Source organism: Pseudorasbora parva, chromosome 1, assembly GCF_024679245.1.
Source record: "Pseudorasbora parva isolate DD20220531a chromosome 1, ASM2467924v1, whole genome shotgun sequence".
Classification (NCBI taxonomy): Eukaryota; Metazoa; Chordata; class Actinopteri; order Cypriniformes; family Gobionidae; genus Pseudorasbora; species Pseudorasbora parva.
This window is the reverse complement of record NC_090172.1, coordinates 23,221,164-23,236,608: the sequence shown is the minus strand read 5'-3', so window position 1 is coordinate 23,236,608 and position 15,445 is coordinate 23,221,164. Positions and strand designations below refer to the sequence as shown.

Below are 15,445 nucleotides of genomic sequence, written 5' to 3'. Positions count from 1 at the left end.
AAAATCAACAGTTAACTTACCAAAGAAGTGTGTTTTTGACGGAGCGGTCCCTTTATCGTTGATACTACTCTATAGGTACTCAAGATTGACATGAGATTGACTGAAACTGAGTGTTTCACCCCCCCTTTAAAGAAAGACATCAGGTCTTGTGTACATAAGTGATTTTCGAAGGATATATTTCCAACAAAATTGCATCTAACATCTTCTTTATTACTGAAGACCTCATTATCAGCACAGTAAACCAACGGTAAGAAATGCATTTACTCTACTTACTTGAAACTGGATGATCCTCTCTTGAGAAAGGCACAGGTACATCCTCTCCGTATCCTTCAGGTAAAAGGCACACTTATGCAGCTGGGAGACGGGGTCATCTGCATCCAGCAAGGCGGTCTGCTTGTCCACTTTACGGATGATCTATGTGTGCAGGGAGAAGGAAAGGCAGTGAAGTTGATTAGAAGTAGCATGTAAACATTAGGATGTCAAGATTGTATTGCCTTCATGTAGCCAATGAGCTTTTTTTATCTGTTGATTATACAGGTGCTCTCATATAATTAGAATATCATCAAAAAGTTTATTTTTTACTAATTCCATTAAAAAAGTGAAACTTGTTGTGGCAAGCAGCGAAGCGAGGGACCGTGAGAGTGGGCCGGTGACGAGACCTAATGAGCGCCAGCTGTGCGACACACCGGTCTCGTCTCAAGGAGGAGCGACGACAGTGCAAGACGAGAAAGGACCAGGCCAGGATTTTTAGTTGCGTTTTGTTTCCGTTTTGTTATGTATGTGCGGGGAGTCATCCGTGAGGGGCTGCCCGCCTTTACTTTCAGTTTGTTTATTTATTTTGGATTAAAAGTTGTTAAATGTTCACCAGTTCCAGCCACTTTTCTTCCCTAAACAAACAAATTGTGTTACACTTGTATATTATAATCATTCATTACACACAGAAAGATATATTTAAAATGTTTATTTATTTTAATTTTGATGATGATACCTGACAACTAACTAAAATCCCAAATTCAGTATCTCAGAAAATTAGAATATTATTTAAGAGCAATACGAAGAAAGGATTTTTAGAAATCCTGGCCAATTGAAAAGTATGAAAATAAAAAGTATGAGCATGTAGAGAACTCAATACTTAGTTGGGTCTCCTTTTGCCTGATTTACTGCAGCAATGCGGCGTGGCATGAAGTCGATCAGTCTGTGGAACTGCTCAGGTGTTATGAGAGCCCAGGTTGCTCTGATAGTGGCCTTCAGCTCTTCTGCATTGTTGGGTCTGGCATATCGCATCTTCCTCTTCACAATACCCCATAGATTTTCTATGGCTGCGTTGCCCTTGGACCTCAGAAAACACAGTGGACCAACACTGATGACATGGCACCCCAAACCATCCCTGGCTGTGGAAACTTTACACTGGACTTCAAGCAACTTGTGTGCCTCTCCTCTGATCCTCCAGACTCTGGAACCCTGATTTCCAAAGGAAATGCAAAATTTACTCTCATCAGAGAACAAAACTTTGGACCACTCAGCAACAGTCCAGTCCTTTTTGTTCAGTCTGTTGCTCAACAGTGACTTGACACAAGGAATGCGAGAGCTGAAACCCATGTCTTGCATACGTCTGTGCGCAGTGGTGCTTGAAGCACTGACTCCAGCTGCAGTCCACTCTTTGTGAATCTCCCCCACATTTTTGAATGGGTTATAATCATCAAAATTAAAATAAATAAACATTTTATTTATATATCAGTATGTGTGTAATAAATGAATATAATACACAAGTTTCACTTTTTAAATGGAATTAGTGAATTAAATCAACTTATCGATGATATTCTATTTATATGACCAGCACCTATATATACTGTCACCTGATAGAAACAAAATAGAGAGAAATCATCAGATGAATAGAGACAGATTCTTACCAGTCTGGGAAGAGCCATGCCAGTCACGGAGCACACAAGTTTGACAGTTTGGCCGTAGTGAATGTAGCCGTCTCGCACAGTGAACTCCTCTCCCTCTGACTCTTCATCATCCACTAAAATATCATAAAAAAAGACATATCCTGTCTTATACAAAATAAAAATATCCTGTGATCAGGCCTTCCATTATAGATGTAAAACACTGACATTTGTTTTCCCATTACACACAAATAGCTACAGTGAGTAATAAAGATAAAATAAATGAATCAATTGACTGGTTTTATCTTTCTTTCTTGTCAATACTGTTGTTTGATTGACATTTAAGGTGTCAATTGAGGACGGTTAAGGATGGTTGTTGCTAGGCAACGTGGGGGAGAGGACGCTGGGGTTGTCTATTCGCCACTTCTCCACCCACAAATCATGTTAATGTACTATTAGATTTAGATTTTATTTTTTTATTTTTGTGACTAGTCTAACAGTCAGAGCTACATTTGGGACTGTTACTGATTGCTGGCAGCCACTGAGAAGACGTTGTTCGTCGTGTCGCCGGTTTCCACCGCTTCTCTGATGTTTATGTTTCAATTGCTGCAGTTGGTTTTGGTTTGAAGGACATTTGAAGTTGCTCGCTGTGGCTGCTCTCTCTTCTGGGTGTCGGCGGCTCACTGGTGTTTGCACCGGGTCAGCGTCATTGGCGTCCGACATGATGTTGGGAAGTTCCGCTTCTCGGCTGCATCACTGTTCTGTCTTGTATTGCGGCTGTGGAGCGGCTTGACTTCTGCGCTGACCCTGGTGTGTCCCCAGAAGTGCCCGGAAAACTTTATCTGCCTCCTGCATGGTGCTGCGGCGATCCCCATCATCTGAATCGTCATGAAGACCCATCATCTGGTCTTCAGCTGTCATGCCTCGACGACATCATTAGGACACTGCCGCTGGGAGAAATGTAAAACATGGAGTGGACCACAGTGTGCTGCGGAGCTAACAGAGACTTCCACCATCAGTTCTGTTTTCTGTTCACCATCAGCTCTGTTTTTCTGTTCACCATCAGCTCTGTTTTCTGTTCACCATCAGCTCTGTTTCTGTTCACCATCAGCTCTGTTTTTCTGTTCACCATCAGCTCTGTTTTCTGTTCACCATCAGCTCTGTTTTTCCGTTCACCATCAGCTCTGTTTTCTGTTCACCATCAGCTCTGTTTTTCTGGTCACCATCAGCTCTGTTTTTCTGTTCACCATCAGCTCTGTTTTCTGTTCACCATCAGCTCTGTTTTCTGTTCACCATCAGCTCTGTTTTCTGTTCACCATCAGCTCTGTTTCTGTTCACCATCAGCTCTGTTTTCTGTTCACCATCAGCTCTGTTTTCTGTTCACCATCAGCTCTGTTTTCTGTTCACCATCAGCTCTGTTTTTCTGTTCACCATCAGCTCTGTTTTCTGTTCACCATCAGCTCTGTTTCTGTTCACCATCAGCTCTGTTTTTCTGTTCACCATCAGCTCTGTTTTTCTGTTCACCATCAGCTCTGTTTTCTGTTCACCATCAGCTCTGTTTCTGTTCACCATCAGCTCTGTTTTTCTGTTCACCATCAGCTCTGTTTTCTGTTCACCATCAGCTCTGTTTTTCCGTTCACCATCAGCTCTGTTTTCTGTTCACCATCAGCTCTGTTTTTCTGGTCACCATCAGCTCTGTTTTTCTGTTCACCATCAGCTCTGTTTTCTGTTCACCATCAGCTCTGTTTTCTGTTCACCATCAGCTCTGTTTTCTGTTCACCATCAGCTCTGTTTCTGTTCACCATCAGCTCTGTTTTCTGTTCACCATCAGCTCTGTTTTCTGTTCACCATCAGCTCTGTTTTCTGTTCACCATCAGCTCTGTTTTTCTGTTCACCATCAGCTCTGTTTTCTGTTCACCATCAGCTCTGTTTCTGTTCACCATCAGCTCTGTTTCTGTTCACCATCAGCTCTGTTTTTCTGTTCACCATCAGCTCTGTTTTCTGTTCACCATCAGCTCTGTTTCTGTTCACCATCAGCTCTGTTTTTCTGTTCACCATCAGCTCTGTTTTCTGTTCACCATCAGCTCTGTTTTTCCGTTCACCATCAGCTCTGTTTTCTGTTCACCATCAGCTCTGTTTTTCTGGTCACCATCAGCTCTGTTTTTCTGTTCACCATCAGCTCTGTTTTCTGTTCACCATCAGCTCTGTTTTCTGTTCACCATCAGCTCTGTTTTCTGTTCACCATCAGCTCTGTTTCTGTTCACCATCAGCTCTGTTTTCTGTTCACCATCAGCTCTGTTTTCTGTTCACCATCAGCTCTGTTTTTCTGTTCACCATCAGCTCTGTTTTTCTGTTCACCATCAGCTCTGTTTTTCTGGTCACCATCAGCTCTGTTTCTGTTCACCATCAGCTCTGTTTTCTGTTCACCATCAGCTCTGTTTTTCTGGTCACCATCAGCTCTGTTTTCTGTTCACCATCAGCTCGGTTTTCTGTTCACCATCAGCTCTGTTTCTGTTCACCATCAGCTCTGTTTTCTGTTCACCATCAGCTCTGTTTTCTGTTCACCATCAGCTCTGTTTTTCTGTTCACCATCAGCTCTGTTTTTCTGTTCACCATCAGCTCTGTTTTTCTGGTCACCATCAGCTCTGTTTTCTGTTCACCATCAGCTCTGTTTCTGTTCACTATCAGCTCTGTTTTTCTGTTCACCATCAGCTCTGTTTTTCTGTTCACTATCAGCTCTGTTTTTCTGGTCACCATCAGCTCTGTTTTCTGTTCACCATCAGCTCTGTTTTCTGTTCACCATCAGCTCTGTTTTCTGTTCACCATCAGCTCTGTTTCTGTTCACCATCAGCTCTGTTTCTATTTAGTTTTCTGTGTTGGTTGATTGTTTGTAGTATTCTATATTTTAACTTGTTATACATTTTTTGTATTTTTTTCCCTTTGGTGCACTTTGAGATTCTTCAGAATGAAAAGTGCATTATAAATAAAATCTATTATTTTTATTTAAGGGTTAGTTCACCCAAAAATGGAAATTATCCCATGATTTACTCACCCTAAAGTCATCCTAGGTGTATATAACTTTCTTCTTTCAATCTGAGTTATATTAAAACATTTCCTGGCTCCTCCAAGCTTTATAAAGGAAGTGACTGTTGCTCTGTTTTTGAAGTGCATCAAAATAAAAAGTGCTATAATAGTGCATCTGTCCGTCATAAAACTGTGTCACACGGCTCTGGGGGGTTAATAAAGGCCTTCTGAAGTGAAAAATAATATCAAAATATCAAAAATAATAATATTATAAAAAGTGAAGAAAAATATCCATATTTAAAACTTTATAAAGTAAATTATCTAGCTTCCGCGAACTGCCTTCTGTATTCAACTTACGGAAAAAGTGAGCGCCCGTGCCTCTCGCTGTTCAAAATGTTGTCAGATATTTATTAACCCCACCGGAGCGGTGTGGAACAGTTTTAAGACGGATGGATGTACTTTTATGGTCTTCAAAAATTACCCATTATAATGCTTGGAAGAGCCAGGGCATTTTTAATACAGCTCTGATTGTGTTCGTCTGAAAGAAGAATGTCATATACACCTAGGATGCGTTAAGGGGAAGGAAATCATGGGGTAATTTTCATTTTTGGGGTGAACTAACCCTTTAATGACTCAATAGCCAGCAACGGGTGCATTTACACTGCGGCTTAATGCACACAATGGCAATAGTTTTCTCAAAACGACAAGCTACAATATAATTGTCTGGGTTTATGGAATTCAAGATGGGAGTTAATCAGTCTGCCAGGAGATAAAATCATGCTCAGAGATTGCTACAATTGCTGCTGCCACTGAGGAAGAACTAGTCGCTGGATTCGTAAATCATTTAAGATATAGCAAGTTTTGTAGCAGGTAACATAACAGTAGCAGGTAAGCAAAAGCACACCTGTATAGTCACAGTTTTGCTCTCAGGGTTATATTTTATTAGATTTCAGATTAACCTCCTCTTAAAGATCCCAAAGACTAAGTGAACTGTGGTTGGTCAGATTTCTAATAAGGCAAATATAATATTAACAGTGAGGGTAACAGTTTAAAATCTGGCAAACACTTTGTACTTTAAAGGGGTGGTTCCGTGGTTGCATGCGATTTTACTTTTTTTAACTTTAGTTAGTGTGTAATGTTGCTGCTTGAGCATAAACAGTATCTGCAAAGTTACAGCGCTGAAATTTCAATGCAAACTGAGATGTCGTCTTTTAAAGTTATGGCAGTTTATTGACTACAAAAACGGCCGGTTTGGACTACAACGAGCTTCTTCCCGGGTTGTTGACATCATAAAACCATGCTATTAACATAAACACTGCCCCAGATGTGACTTCTGCCCGTAATGGTAAGGGACGGGCGTGGTGTTTCTGGACAACCTGTGCTTGACACTTCAGCCAATAAAAAAACATAAAACTACATTTGGCCATCTAACCAATCTAAGATCATTGCGTTTTTCGGAGGGATGGGCTTCATAGGAGCAGGAAGCAAATGAGCCGTTCAAAGGACAGTGGAGACAGCGGTGTGGAATAAAGGTCAAATATAAGGAAAATACTGCGTAAAAAAAAAAAAAGATGTATTAAGACATGTTATACTGCGCCCCATAAACACAACCAAGAACCACCCCTTTAACTCTTTAACTACAGTCCTTATTTTTTTAACTTAATAATTATTTTCAACAAGGATGCGTTAGATTGATCAAAGTGACAGTAAAGACAGATGGCTGTTGCCACTGGAGGAACCTGATTGGGAGATGTGCCATTTTAAAGTGCCTGTGTCTGAAGATGGTGAGCTCATTCTTGGCCTTGTATTGTAGTGTGGGGTGCTTAAGGTTCCTCCTCCCGTCCACAGATACCAAAATCATCCTTTTAACATGCTTTGTTGTGTAACGGCTTCATACTTTTGTTTGTAATGAATTCCTCCGACTCTTACTCGTGTTTTTAGGAGTGCAGGGGTGTCCTGTCCATTTACGTTGACTGTGATTTTGATCTTCTGTTTATTTATAGGGAGTTAGGGAAGTTTCTTTGTAATTTTAGTTTCTCCCCGATTAGATTATTTATACTTAAAACTTAAGTTTTATTTATAAGTCTAATTTGTTTATTATTTTGGCCTTGGGGCAGCCTGAAGCCATGGCTCTATAATTTAAATATATTTCATTCCACCATAATAAGTTACTTTTGTGGATCTTATGTTTGGGTGTCTTTGGCGATCAGCCAGCTGGGGCTGGATTCCTTTTTAACATCTCAAATGTTCACATGAAGCCCTTTTTTCATTAGAATGCTTGCATGTGACACTGATGATTCTGAAAGCTTTGCCATCACAGGACTAAATGGTAATGGTCATTAAATGGTCATTTTAAATGGTAATCATATTTCACAATATTACAGTTTTTACTGTCTTTTTGATCAAATAAATGCAGTGAGCATAAGAGACTTCTTTCAAAAATAAAAATCTTAACCAACGCCAAACTTCTTAACAGTAGGGTATATCCAGGTTATGACAGGGATAGTGTCCGCTGAACAGTTATTGCACAGACTGATCATTTTGCTTCATTAGTCCTCAATATTTCATCAGGAGCCATATTTGACACTAAGTCAATCACCAAGGACTTTGGGTTTAGCTAAAAATCATCTTTAGTGTTCTACTAAACAAAGAATCACCCACAGCAAATGTTCATTTTTGTATGAACCGTTCCTTTAACGATTTGACAGTCAACATTGCTCCACAAAAGTGTGTGTGAATGTGTGTTAGACTTACAGAGGTGGATGAAGAAGGCTCCCCACTGCTGTGAGCTGGCGTGAAAGTTTCCTCCCTCTACGTGCAGGTAACGCGTACTGACCGTTTGAGAGCGAAGCCGGTTAAATAACGCCACTTTCGTTCCTGACGCTATACAGACTGCACACATGAGAGAAACTCTGTCAGAACACTCCACAGAGACTTCAGAACATGCTGTTTGAATCAAAAGCCCCCTCTAATATCTCATTTCCATTTAAAGTTATTTTGCAACCGGATTTTGCATTATTATTCATTCCGGCTATGCTTTTTGTTTAAATGGTCTCAAAAGCATTGTAGGTGTTTCTTTTGAGTATAATATGGGTGCTGAACACACTCACGGTCTGCATTTTTGAGGGACTGTTTTTTTTTTGAGGGTTTAGAGATGACTTTGATCCTCTTGCTTAGGAAGACGCCGATGTCTGCACTGTTGCCGTAGAACATCTTCACCGACAGCATGAAGTGCTTGCGCTTGTCGGAGTCCGATATGTATAATGTTTTGGCTGTGCAATAGTTCTGCAGGGAAGAGGCAAGATTTGCGTATTCATGAGAAAAAAAATAATGTTATGCTAATCATGTTGTTTTGGCTCTGTGTGCTCTGCTGAGTAGCTCTTGCCGTTTCATTTTGGCAGCACATCTGTGCATGAGTGTGTTACCTTCCCCTCTAAGTTTAGCTGCTGCATCTCCTGATCGCTGTTGCCGATGCCGATGAAGGCGCAGGGCTGGGATTCCTGCTCCGAGCAGCCGTCTCGCTCCATCTGCTCTCTCTTCTTCTTCCATCCACAGCCCATCAGATACACGCACGGGGGAGGACAAAAAAACCTAGGCAAACACATAAATTAGGAGTGTTACTGTAAGACAGAGACGTGTTTGTGGAGAAAATACACTGTTCATTACAAATGTCAGAGCATGGCATATTGGCTCAGCTAATTTAAATAATAATTGTGGTGCTTGACAATGAAAAACTCTGGCATAATGTTGTGGGGTACAGATGGATGGATGGATGGATGGATGGATGGATGGATGGATGGATGGATGGATGGATGGATGGATGGATGGATGGATGGATGGATGGATGGATGGATGGATGGATGGATGGATGGATGGATGGATGAGCATGAGATGGGTGTTTTTCTGGATTTTTTTGGTTGATATTCTGTCTCTATTCATTAAAATAACTGTTTGTCGGTCGGTCGGTTTAGGTGTAAATGCAAATATGGCCTCTTGGTTACTAGATTGTCTCACTGACAGATCACAGAGGGTGAGGGTCAATAGTAGCCTGTCAGATCCAATAACTACATCTATTGGCTCCCCTCTGGGATGTGTACTTTCTCCTCTCCTCTACATCCTTTACACTGATGAGTGTTGTAGTCCATTTGAAGTCTGCTGACAACACGGTGGTGGTTAATTTGTTGGTTGGTGAGGAGATGGATCACAGGCCCATGTTGATTACTTTAAAAATTGGTGTTGGGAGGCCGGTCTACTCCTGAATGCTGATAAAACCAAGGATATGAGTATTGATTTTAGGCTTAATCAGGCAACAGTGTCATTCATTACTACTGATAAACATCTGATTGAATTGGTTAAAAGCTACAAGTATTTGGGTACGACAATTGATGATAAATGAACATTTGCAGGGAATACTGATAGACTGAGTAAGAGGAGTCAGCAAAGACTCTTGTCTCAGGTAGTTAGCCAAATTTAATATTGACAGGACATTGTTGACTGTGTTTTATAAGGCATATATTGAATCGATTTTAACATTTTCATCCATTTGTTGGTTTGTCTCTTTGAAAGTCAAATAAAAAGGCACTGGCAAAAGCTGTAAATAACTGCAGCAAATCGGGTGTGAAATTGCCTGGGTTGTGAGATTAATTTAATATGCACGTGATTAAGAAAGCGAATTACATTATATCTGACATCTCTCCACCTTCATGATTCATTTCAGACACTCCCTGCTGGATCTTCGTATAGGGTCAGTTTAGCTAATTCAAGGAAATTAGAATTTATGTTCGTTTCATGTGCTACGTGCTAAAAAACCTAATTTAAATAGGTTGTTGTTTTTTTAAAGTTTGGATGTTAATGTATTATTTAAGTTGTGTCTTTTGGCCTACTCGGACGGTAATTGTTTCTTGTGGGGTCGTAAGGTATTTTCATCATTTACTGGGGCTAGTCTGTGATTTTATTGCCGTCCAAATCCAGAGCGTCAGTGTTTTTCTCCCGAATTACCTAGTGTTTCTTGACAAACACCAAGGTCGTGTGGCAATTAAATTGTCGTCCAAATCCACATCTCTGAGTTTTCAAGAAAACATTGCATTAAAATTAACTGTTTAAATCCTTTTTGACCCCTGCGGAGCACCGTATCGTTGCATTTCCCTGTCATTTAAATGCATTTTAAAGATCTAGCCCACTTTTATTACTGAAATGCTGGAAAGTATTTACAAGAATAAGCTTTCATCACTGCTCAGAAGAGAATTACGGCAGTAATTCATATGATTTTATTCTTATTATTCCAAACATATGATATTTTCACAGCAGACAAATCATTCGACTGACCACATGAGCAGTGTTCCCGCAGGTGAGCAGGATCACAAAACTCGCTCCTCCACCGTGAATAAATTGCCTTCCGAATGCAAGAGTTTTAACACTGAGGTGGCATGCAAAATGTATTTTTACTAGGGCTGTAACGATACACCAAACCCACGATTCGGTTCGTATCACGATTTTTGACCCACGGTACGATACAAACCTCGATATGGGGGGGACAAAACAGTTTTATTCTGTACAGTATTCTGTAGCCTATTTTGCCGTCAATACCATATATCTGTATGGTCAATAGGCTACTGCCGACGTTTTCTTTGCGGTATCAATAGGCAATATATATTTAACATGAAGTATAGGGCCTCCTGTACATCAATACCAACAGAAGCGCCGCGTCAGACACGCTTCTGGTGTGCAAAGAAAGAGAAAACGCCACGCAGCCGCCCCGCGGATGACACGCAACAGAAATGCCACGCTCACACCACGTTGCCAGCCGGTTGGGGAAGCTTCTTGAAACACTTACGGCAAATTGTGTGGGTCTTGTCAACTACACGATTGCCATCCTTGTTCTCCACCGGGTAGCTGAAATGTTGCCATACTACTGACTTAAAAGTTGGACCTGGACAGGAAGGATAATTCTGGGAGTTGGAAGGGGTGTGTCGCGATTCTGCCTTCTCACATCGCGATACAGGTTCGTGGACCTGCGTATTGCGATTTCGATTTCATATCGCATATCGTTACAGCCCTAATTTTTACGGACGTCAGCATGAGAAACAATTACCGTCCCAATAGGGCTTTTGTCTGTATATGGTGGTCAACTTCCATGCTGCAAAAAAAAATGCCCCTAAGTGAGACAATAAAAGGTTACTAAACTACACTAAACTAAACTGCTTCAAACAAACAAACAAACGAATGAATGAATATGCAATAACTAAATATTAAAATACAAATAAGTATTAATACTTACTTTATATGTTTAATACTGTAAATAAAATCTAATTATATTAATACATGTTCTGTAAGGGGTACATTATTGAGATATAAATTTAAAATGAAAAAGAATGAATGAATGAATGAATGAATGAATGAATGAATGAATGAATGAATGAATGAATGAATGAATGAATGAATGAATGAATGAATGAATGGGGAACACATTCACTATTAACTATGACTTTTGCCTCAATAAACTCCTAATTTACTGCTTATTAATAGTTAGTAAGGTAGTTTTTGTCGGATTTAATTAAGTTTAGGCAATGGGTAGGATTAAGGGATGTAAAGTAAGGTCATGCAGAATAAGGCATTAATATATGCTTCATAATACCCAACAACCGATATCATAGTAATATGGATGCTAATAATTAACTAGTTAATAGCGAGAATTGATCCCTTAAATAAAGTGTTACCAATGAATGAATGAATGAATGAACGAATAAATGATTACACATCAAATGTACAGGACCTATCAGAATTACTTTAGATCAGCACTAGGTGGCAGTACAACATGTTTAGTACTGGTACAGCTTTCACTCGCAGGACAAAACTCAAGAAACCACCATCAGATGGTCAATCAAAAACACAGGCAACCTAAAACTTAGCAAAGCTCTACAGAAGGTACATTTCAGAACGCACTGTACTACACCGACCAGAGTCTGGGGTGGAAGTCATCGTTACTCATTTCATGTATATTGTGGCCTAGATCATCAAAGGGATGTTAGAGCAAACAGATAACAATCAGCATGACCTTGAATACCAAATCTGTACATGACAGTAAAGCCGTGATCTCTGTGAGTGACATTATCAGCTCATCTTGGAAAGATAGTTGTCTAGACGTGAGGTGGGGGAATGCTCATGACACAGAACTGCAGCTAATATCTGAAAAGTGGTGCAATAAAAGGGGAATAACAGAGGTTCCACATCTAGTCAGACTGAAAGATGCTGTAGATATGAGTTAGGGGACAGACCCAACCCCAATCATGTTTCACCCATATATGACAGCCTCGTTTTTTGGTACTGTTTTGCATTTTCTATATCGGTCTATTTGAAATGAAAAAGGAAAAGACATGTCTGAAGTCTACTTTCACATCCTAATAGTGAAAGTCAAAACTCATGTCGTAGTCAGGACCACTAGACTTCTGAGTTTGGCAAGGCATCAACAACTATGTGTTGGTTTAATCTATATAACATTCATGATTTACCACCATATAAAACTTTGAGTTTACTACGTACAGCTATAAAGACAACTTAAGTTTGACATTTTCTGAAGGACACCGAAATGCTAGGCTAACGTGTTCATGGATCAACATCTTTGTTGATCCTAGAAACAAAATCCCAATTCACCAATCAGATTTAATGGACAAGTTACAGTCAATGCCAAGTTTAGGCTTACAACCAGAGTTAAGCGCTTCTACATTAGTGTTATTAGTCTTATTCCCTTTGATTTTAGAGATAAGTTATGGGTAGGGGTAGGTTTAGAGGTAGGGATAGAGGTTAGGACCAGTGTTGGGGGTAATGCATTAATAAGTCAAGTGAGTTGCGTAATCAGATTACTTTTTTTAAATCACCTGTAAAGTAACACTATTTTAACATTAACTTGACATCAAAAAGTTACTTCTTATATACAAAAAAAGTGACTTTGTTTTCCGTTCTCATGTTGAGAGAAATCGTGAGTGAGCTGCAGAGGTGTTGTGGCAACACGGGTCATTGTAGTTCTAGACTGAATGCGAGCATACATTTACTCATCTCACTTGCACAAGATTCAGTATTGCTCAAAATGAATAAAAGCAGAACCTGCAATAAATAAAAATGTTAAAGAACACAAATATACTTGATGTATTTTACTTTATTAAACAATGCCTTTCAGATTAACCCTGACTGTTTCACCAATCATTCTTACATATAATCTATATCTAACATGGATGGATCTCTACCTGCAGCGATAATATAAAACTCTCCTAATATTAGAGTGACAATTACAGAAAAATTCAAATAAAGCCTATTTTGTTACCTTTTGGAGCTGGGAAGGGTTCAGTTTGAGCAGATGTTTTATACCCTCATCACTGTCCTCATCAGAGCTCATTTCCCAGTACATTCAGCATCTGGCTCATATTCTCCATCTCAAGCATATCCTCAAAACTCATTTTCAACATCTTCAAAATCAATATTTTGATTGCTGACAGCTTCTTCGCCAGATCCACCATCAAGTGACAGTGACACTAATATCTGATTGCGTTCAGTATTCCTTTGCAGTAAATCAATGAGCCATTTCAAGTTTTACTGATTATACTTAATATTATTTTCTGTCTGCATTAAGTATGAGTGAAACGTCACTTCATCATTGTGTAGACAAATGTGAATTGCACTTATTCCATCATTAAAGATTAAATTATTGTAGTGCAGAAAAAAATATACATACACTCTTACTATATATATATATATATATATATATATATATATATATATATATATATATATATATATATATATATATATATATATATATATATATATATATATATATATATATAATTTAGAAAAAAATAGTTTTAATGAAAAAACTGGCACTCTTATATATATATTTTTTCTTGTTATATTGTTTATAATGAATTGATTGAGGAATACTAAGAAGTTTAAAAAATGAATGTGGAGGAGGGTTGTGAATGACATCCCAGGTCGCTAAAGACCCGAGGTATGTGTTTAAGTGTTATCACATTTGAGTTTGATTTTTTAATTGTTTTTATTGCTGAAGTAATTGTTGAACTAACAAGCTGAAATATTAGCTGTGCCCTCTACTGTACAGGTGTGAATTGACATTCCTTCAGCCTGAGGCTTATTAAATGTATTTTTTTTTTTTTTTGGTGTGAAAGTGCCTTTACATCTGCAGAAAAAAAGCTTCTTTTTTTGCCCAAAAAAAAAAAAAAAAAAACTTTTAAGAAAAAAACATGCACACCCCAAAGAAAAAGTAACAAAAAAATAAAAAATAAAGTAATGCATTATTTAGCATAAAAACTAGGTAACGTAATTGGCTACTTTTTTAAGGAGTAACAGAATATTGTAAGGCATTACTTTCCTCAACATTGGTTAGGACTATGTTTTTGGAGAGGAATATTGTTCCAGGATAAACAAAATAAATTTACCCTGGAACATACAGTGACCCGAGGATGTTTTGGGTGGATGTTAGGGTTTGCAATTGCCAGGGAGTTGTCACGTAGTTGCTAGGGTGTTGAGGGTGCTTTCCAGGATGTTGCTATGGTGTACTAAGTGGTTTTACTATGCAGTTGCTAGCGTTATCAGTGGTTGTTGGGATTTTTATCTGCTATGCAAAAATCGTAAATCAGAATGTTACTTCTAAAAAGAACAGCACACCTTTAGTCAATAAGCCACATGATTTGAGCAATCGTTCATGGATGTAGATTATAAAAATAAAACAAAATCAAATATGAAATGTTCAAACATGAGCAACAGTAATAGTAACCATTAGCTTTTTTAAAAGTCAACGGGGTAACAAGGACACACAAAGAAGCAGAACTAACGCAACAAGTCAAGTGCTTCACATTCATTTTCAATTGAAGCTAAATGATACACTTCCTAGTCATAAACCAGCTCTGATTACAGAACACATGTATATGATTTCATGAAGTGCATACTTTTGTTCTCATCTGGCATCCTGTCGCTCTTGACAGTTGTCCAGGTTTTGGCTGTGCTGTTCACGAATAACAGTGCTGTCTCTCTGCCAAATGAGGCCGAGCGAGCTGTAACCGCGACATCAGTTCCCCAGACACCGTGTTTCTCTACAGTTATCATCTTGTCTCTCTTTCCGCTGACCTTCTCTCCTTCACTTCCCTGTCTCATATCACCTCACCTCCTAAATCATTCCTTTTCTCTTTCCTGTCATTATTTGGTTTCTTTTCTTATCAGCTTCTCTCTCACTCCTTTTTTCTTCTTAAATGTTATTTTCTTCTCTTCTTCTTCTCCTTTAACCTCTTCATCTTACTCCATTCTTCCCTAAAAACCTCATTTCCCTACCTTAGGGAAGAGATGGACACCATGAGGGGTTTCACATGGGACACGCTTTGTGCTCAAAAACAGATGGCGATTGTAGGATGGAACAGGAGTTCAAAGTGGAACTATTTTTAATGTGTCTGAAAATTAATAATGCTAAAAAAGTGAGACACATTGCCACTACCAAAGATAAAGATAAAAATTAAACAAAATGCAAATGTTCT

General features: G+C 39.0%; 1 protein-coding gene across 2 annotated transcripts in view; it reads right to left on the bottom strand.

Annotated features, from left to right (window-relative positions):
* rbpjb (recombination signal binding protein for immunoglobulin kappa J region b) overlaps positions 1 to 15,445 on the bottom strand; it is an 88,447-nt gene that overhangs the window by 12,212 nt on the left and 60,790 nt on the right. For both annotated transcript variants that reach the window (XM_067437337.1, XM_067437335.1), the window contains exons 4-8: positions 8,336 to 8,501; positions 8,021 to 8,195; positions 7,665 to 7,802; positions 1,911 to 2,023; positions 274 to 414 (exon numbers count right to left, since the gene is read on the bottom strand). In XM_067437337.1, coding sequence (XP_067293438.1) covers positions 274 to 414; positions 1,911 to 2,023; positions 7,665 to 7,802; positions 8,021 to 8,195; positions 8,336 to 8,501 — 733 coding nt within the window. The remainder of the gene's footprint in view (positions 1 to 273; positions 415 to 1,910; positions 2,024 to 7,664; positions 7,803 to 8,020; positions 8,196 to 8,335; positions 8,502 to 15,445) is intronic.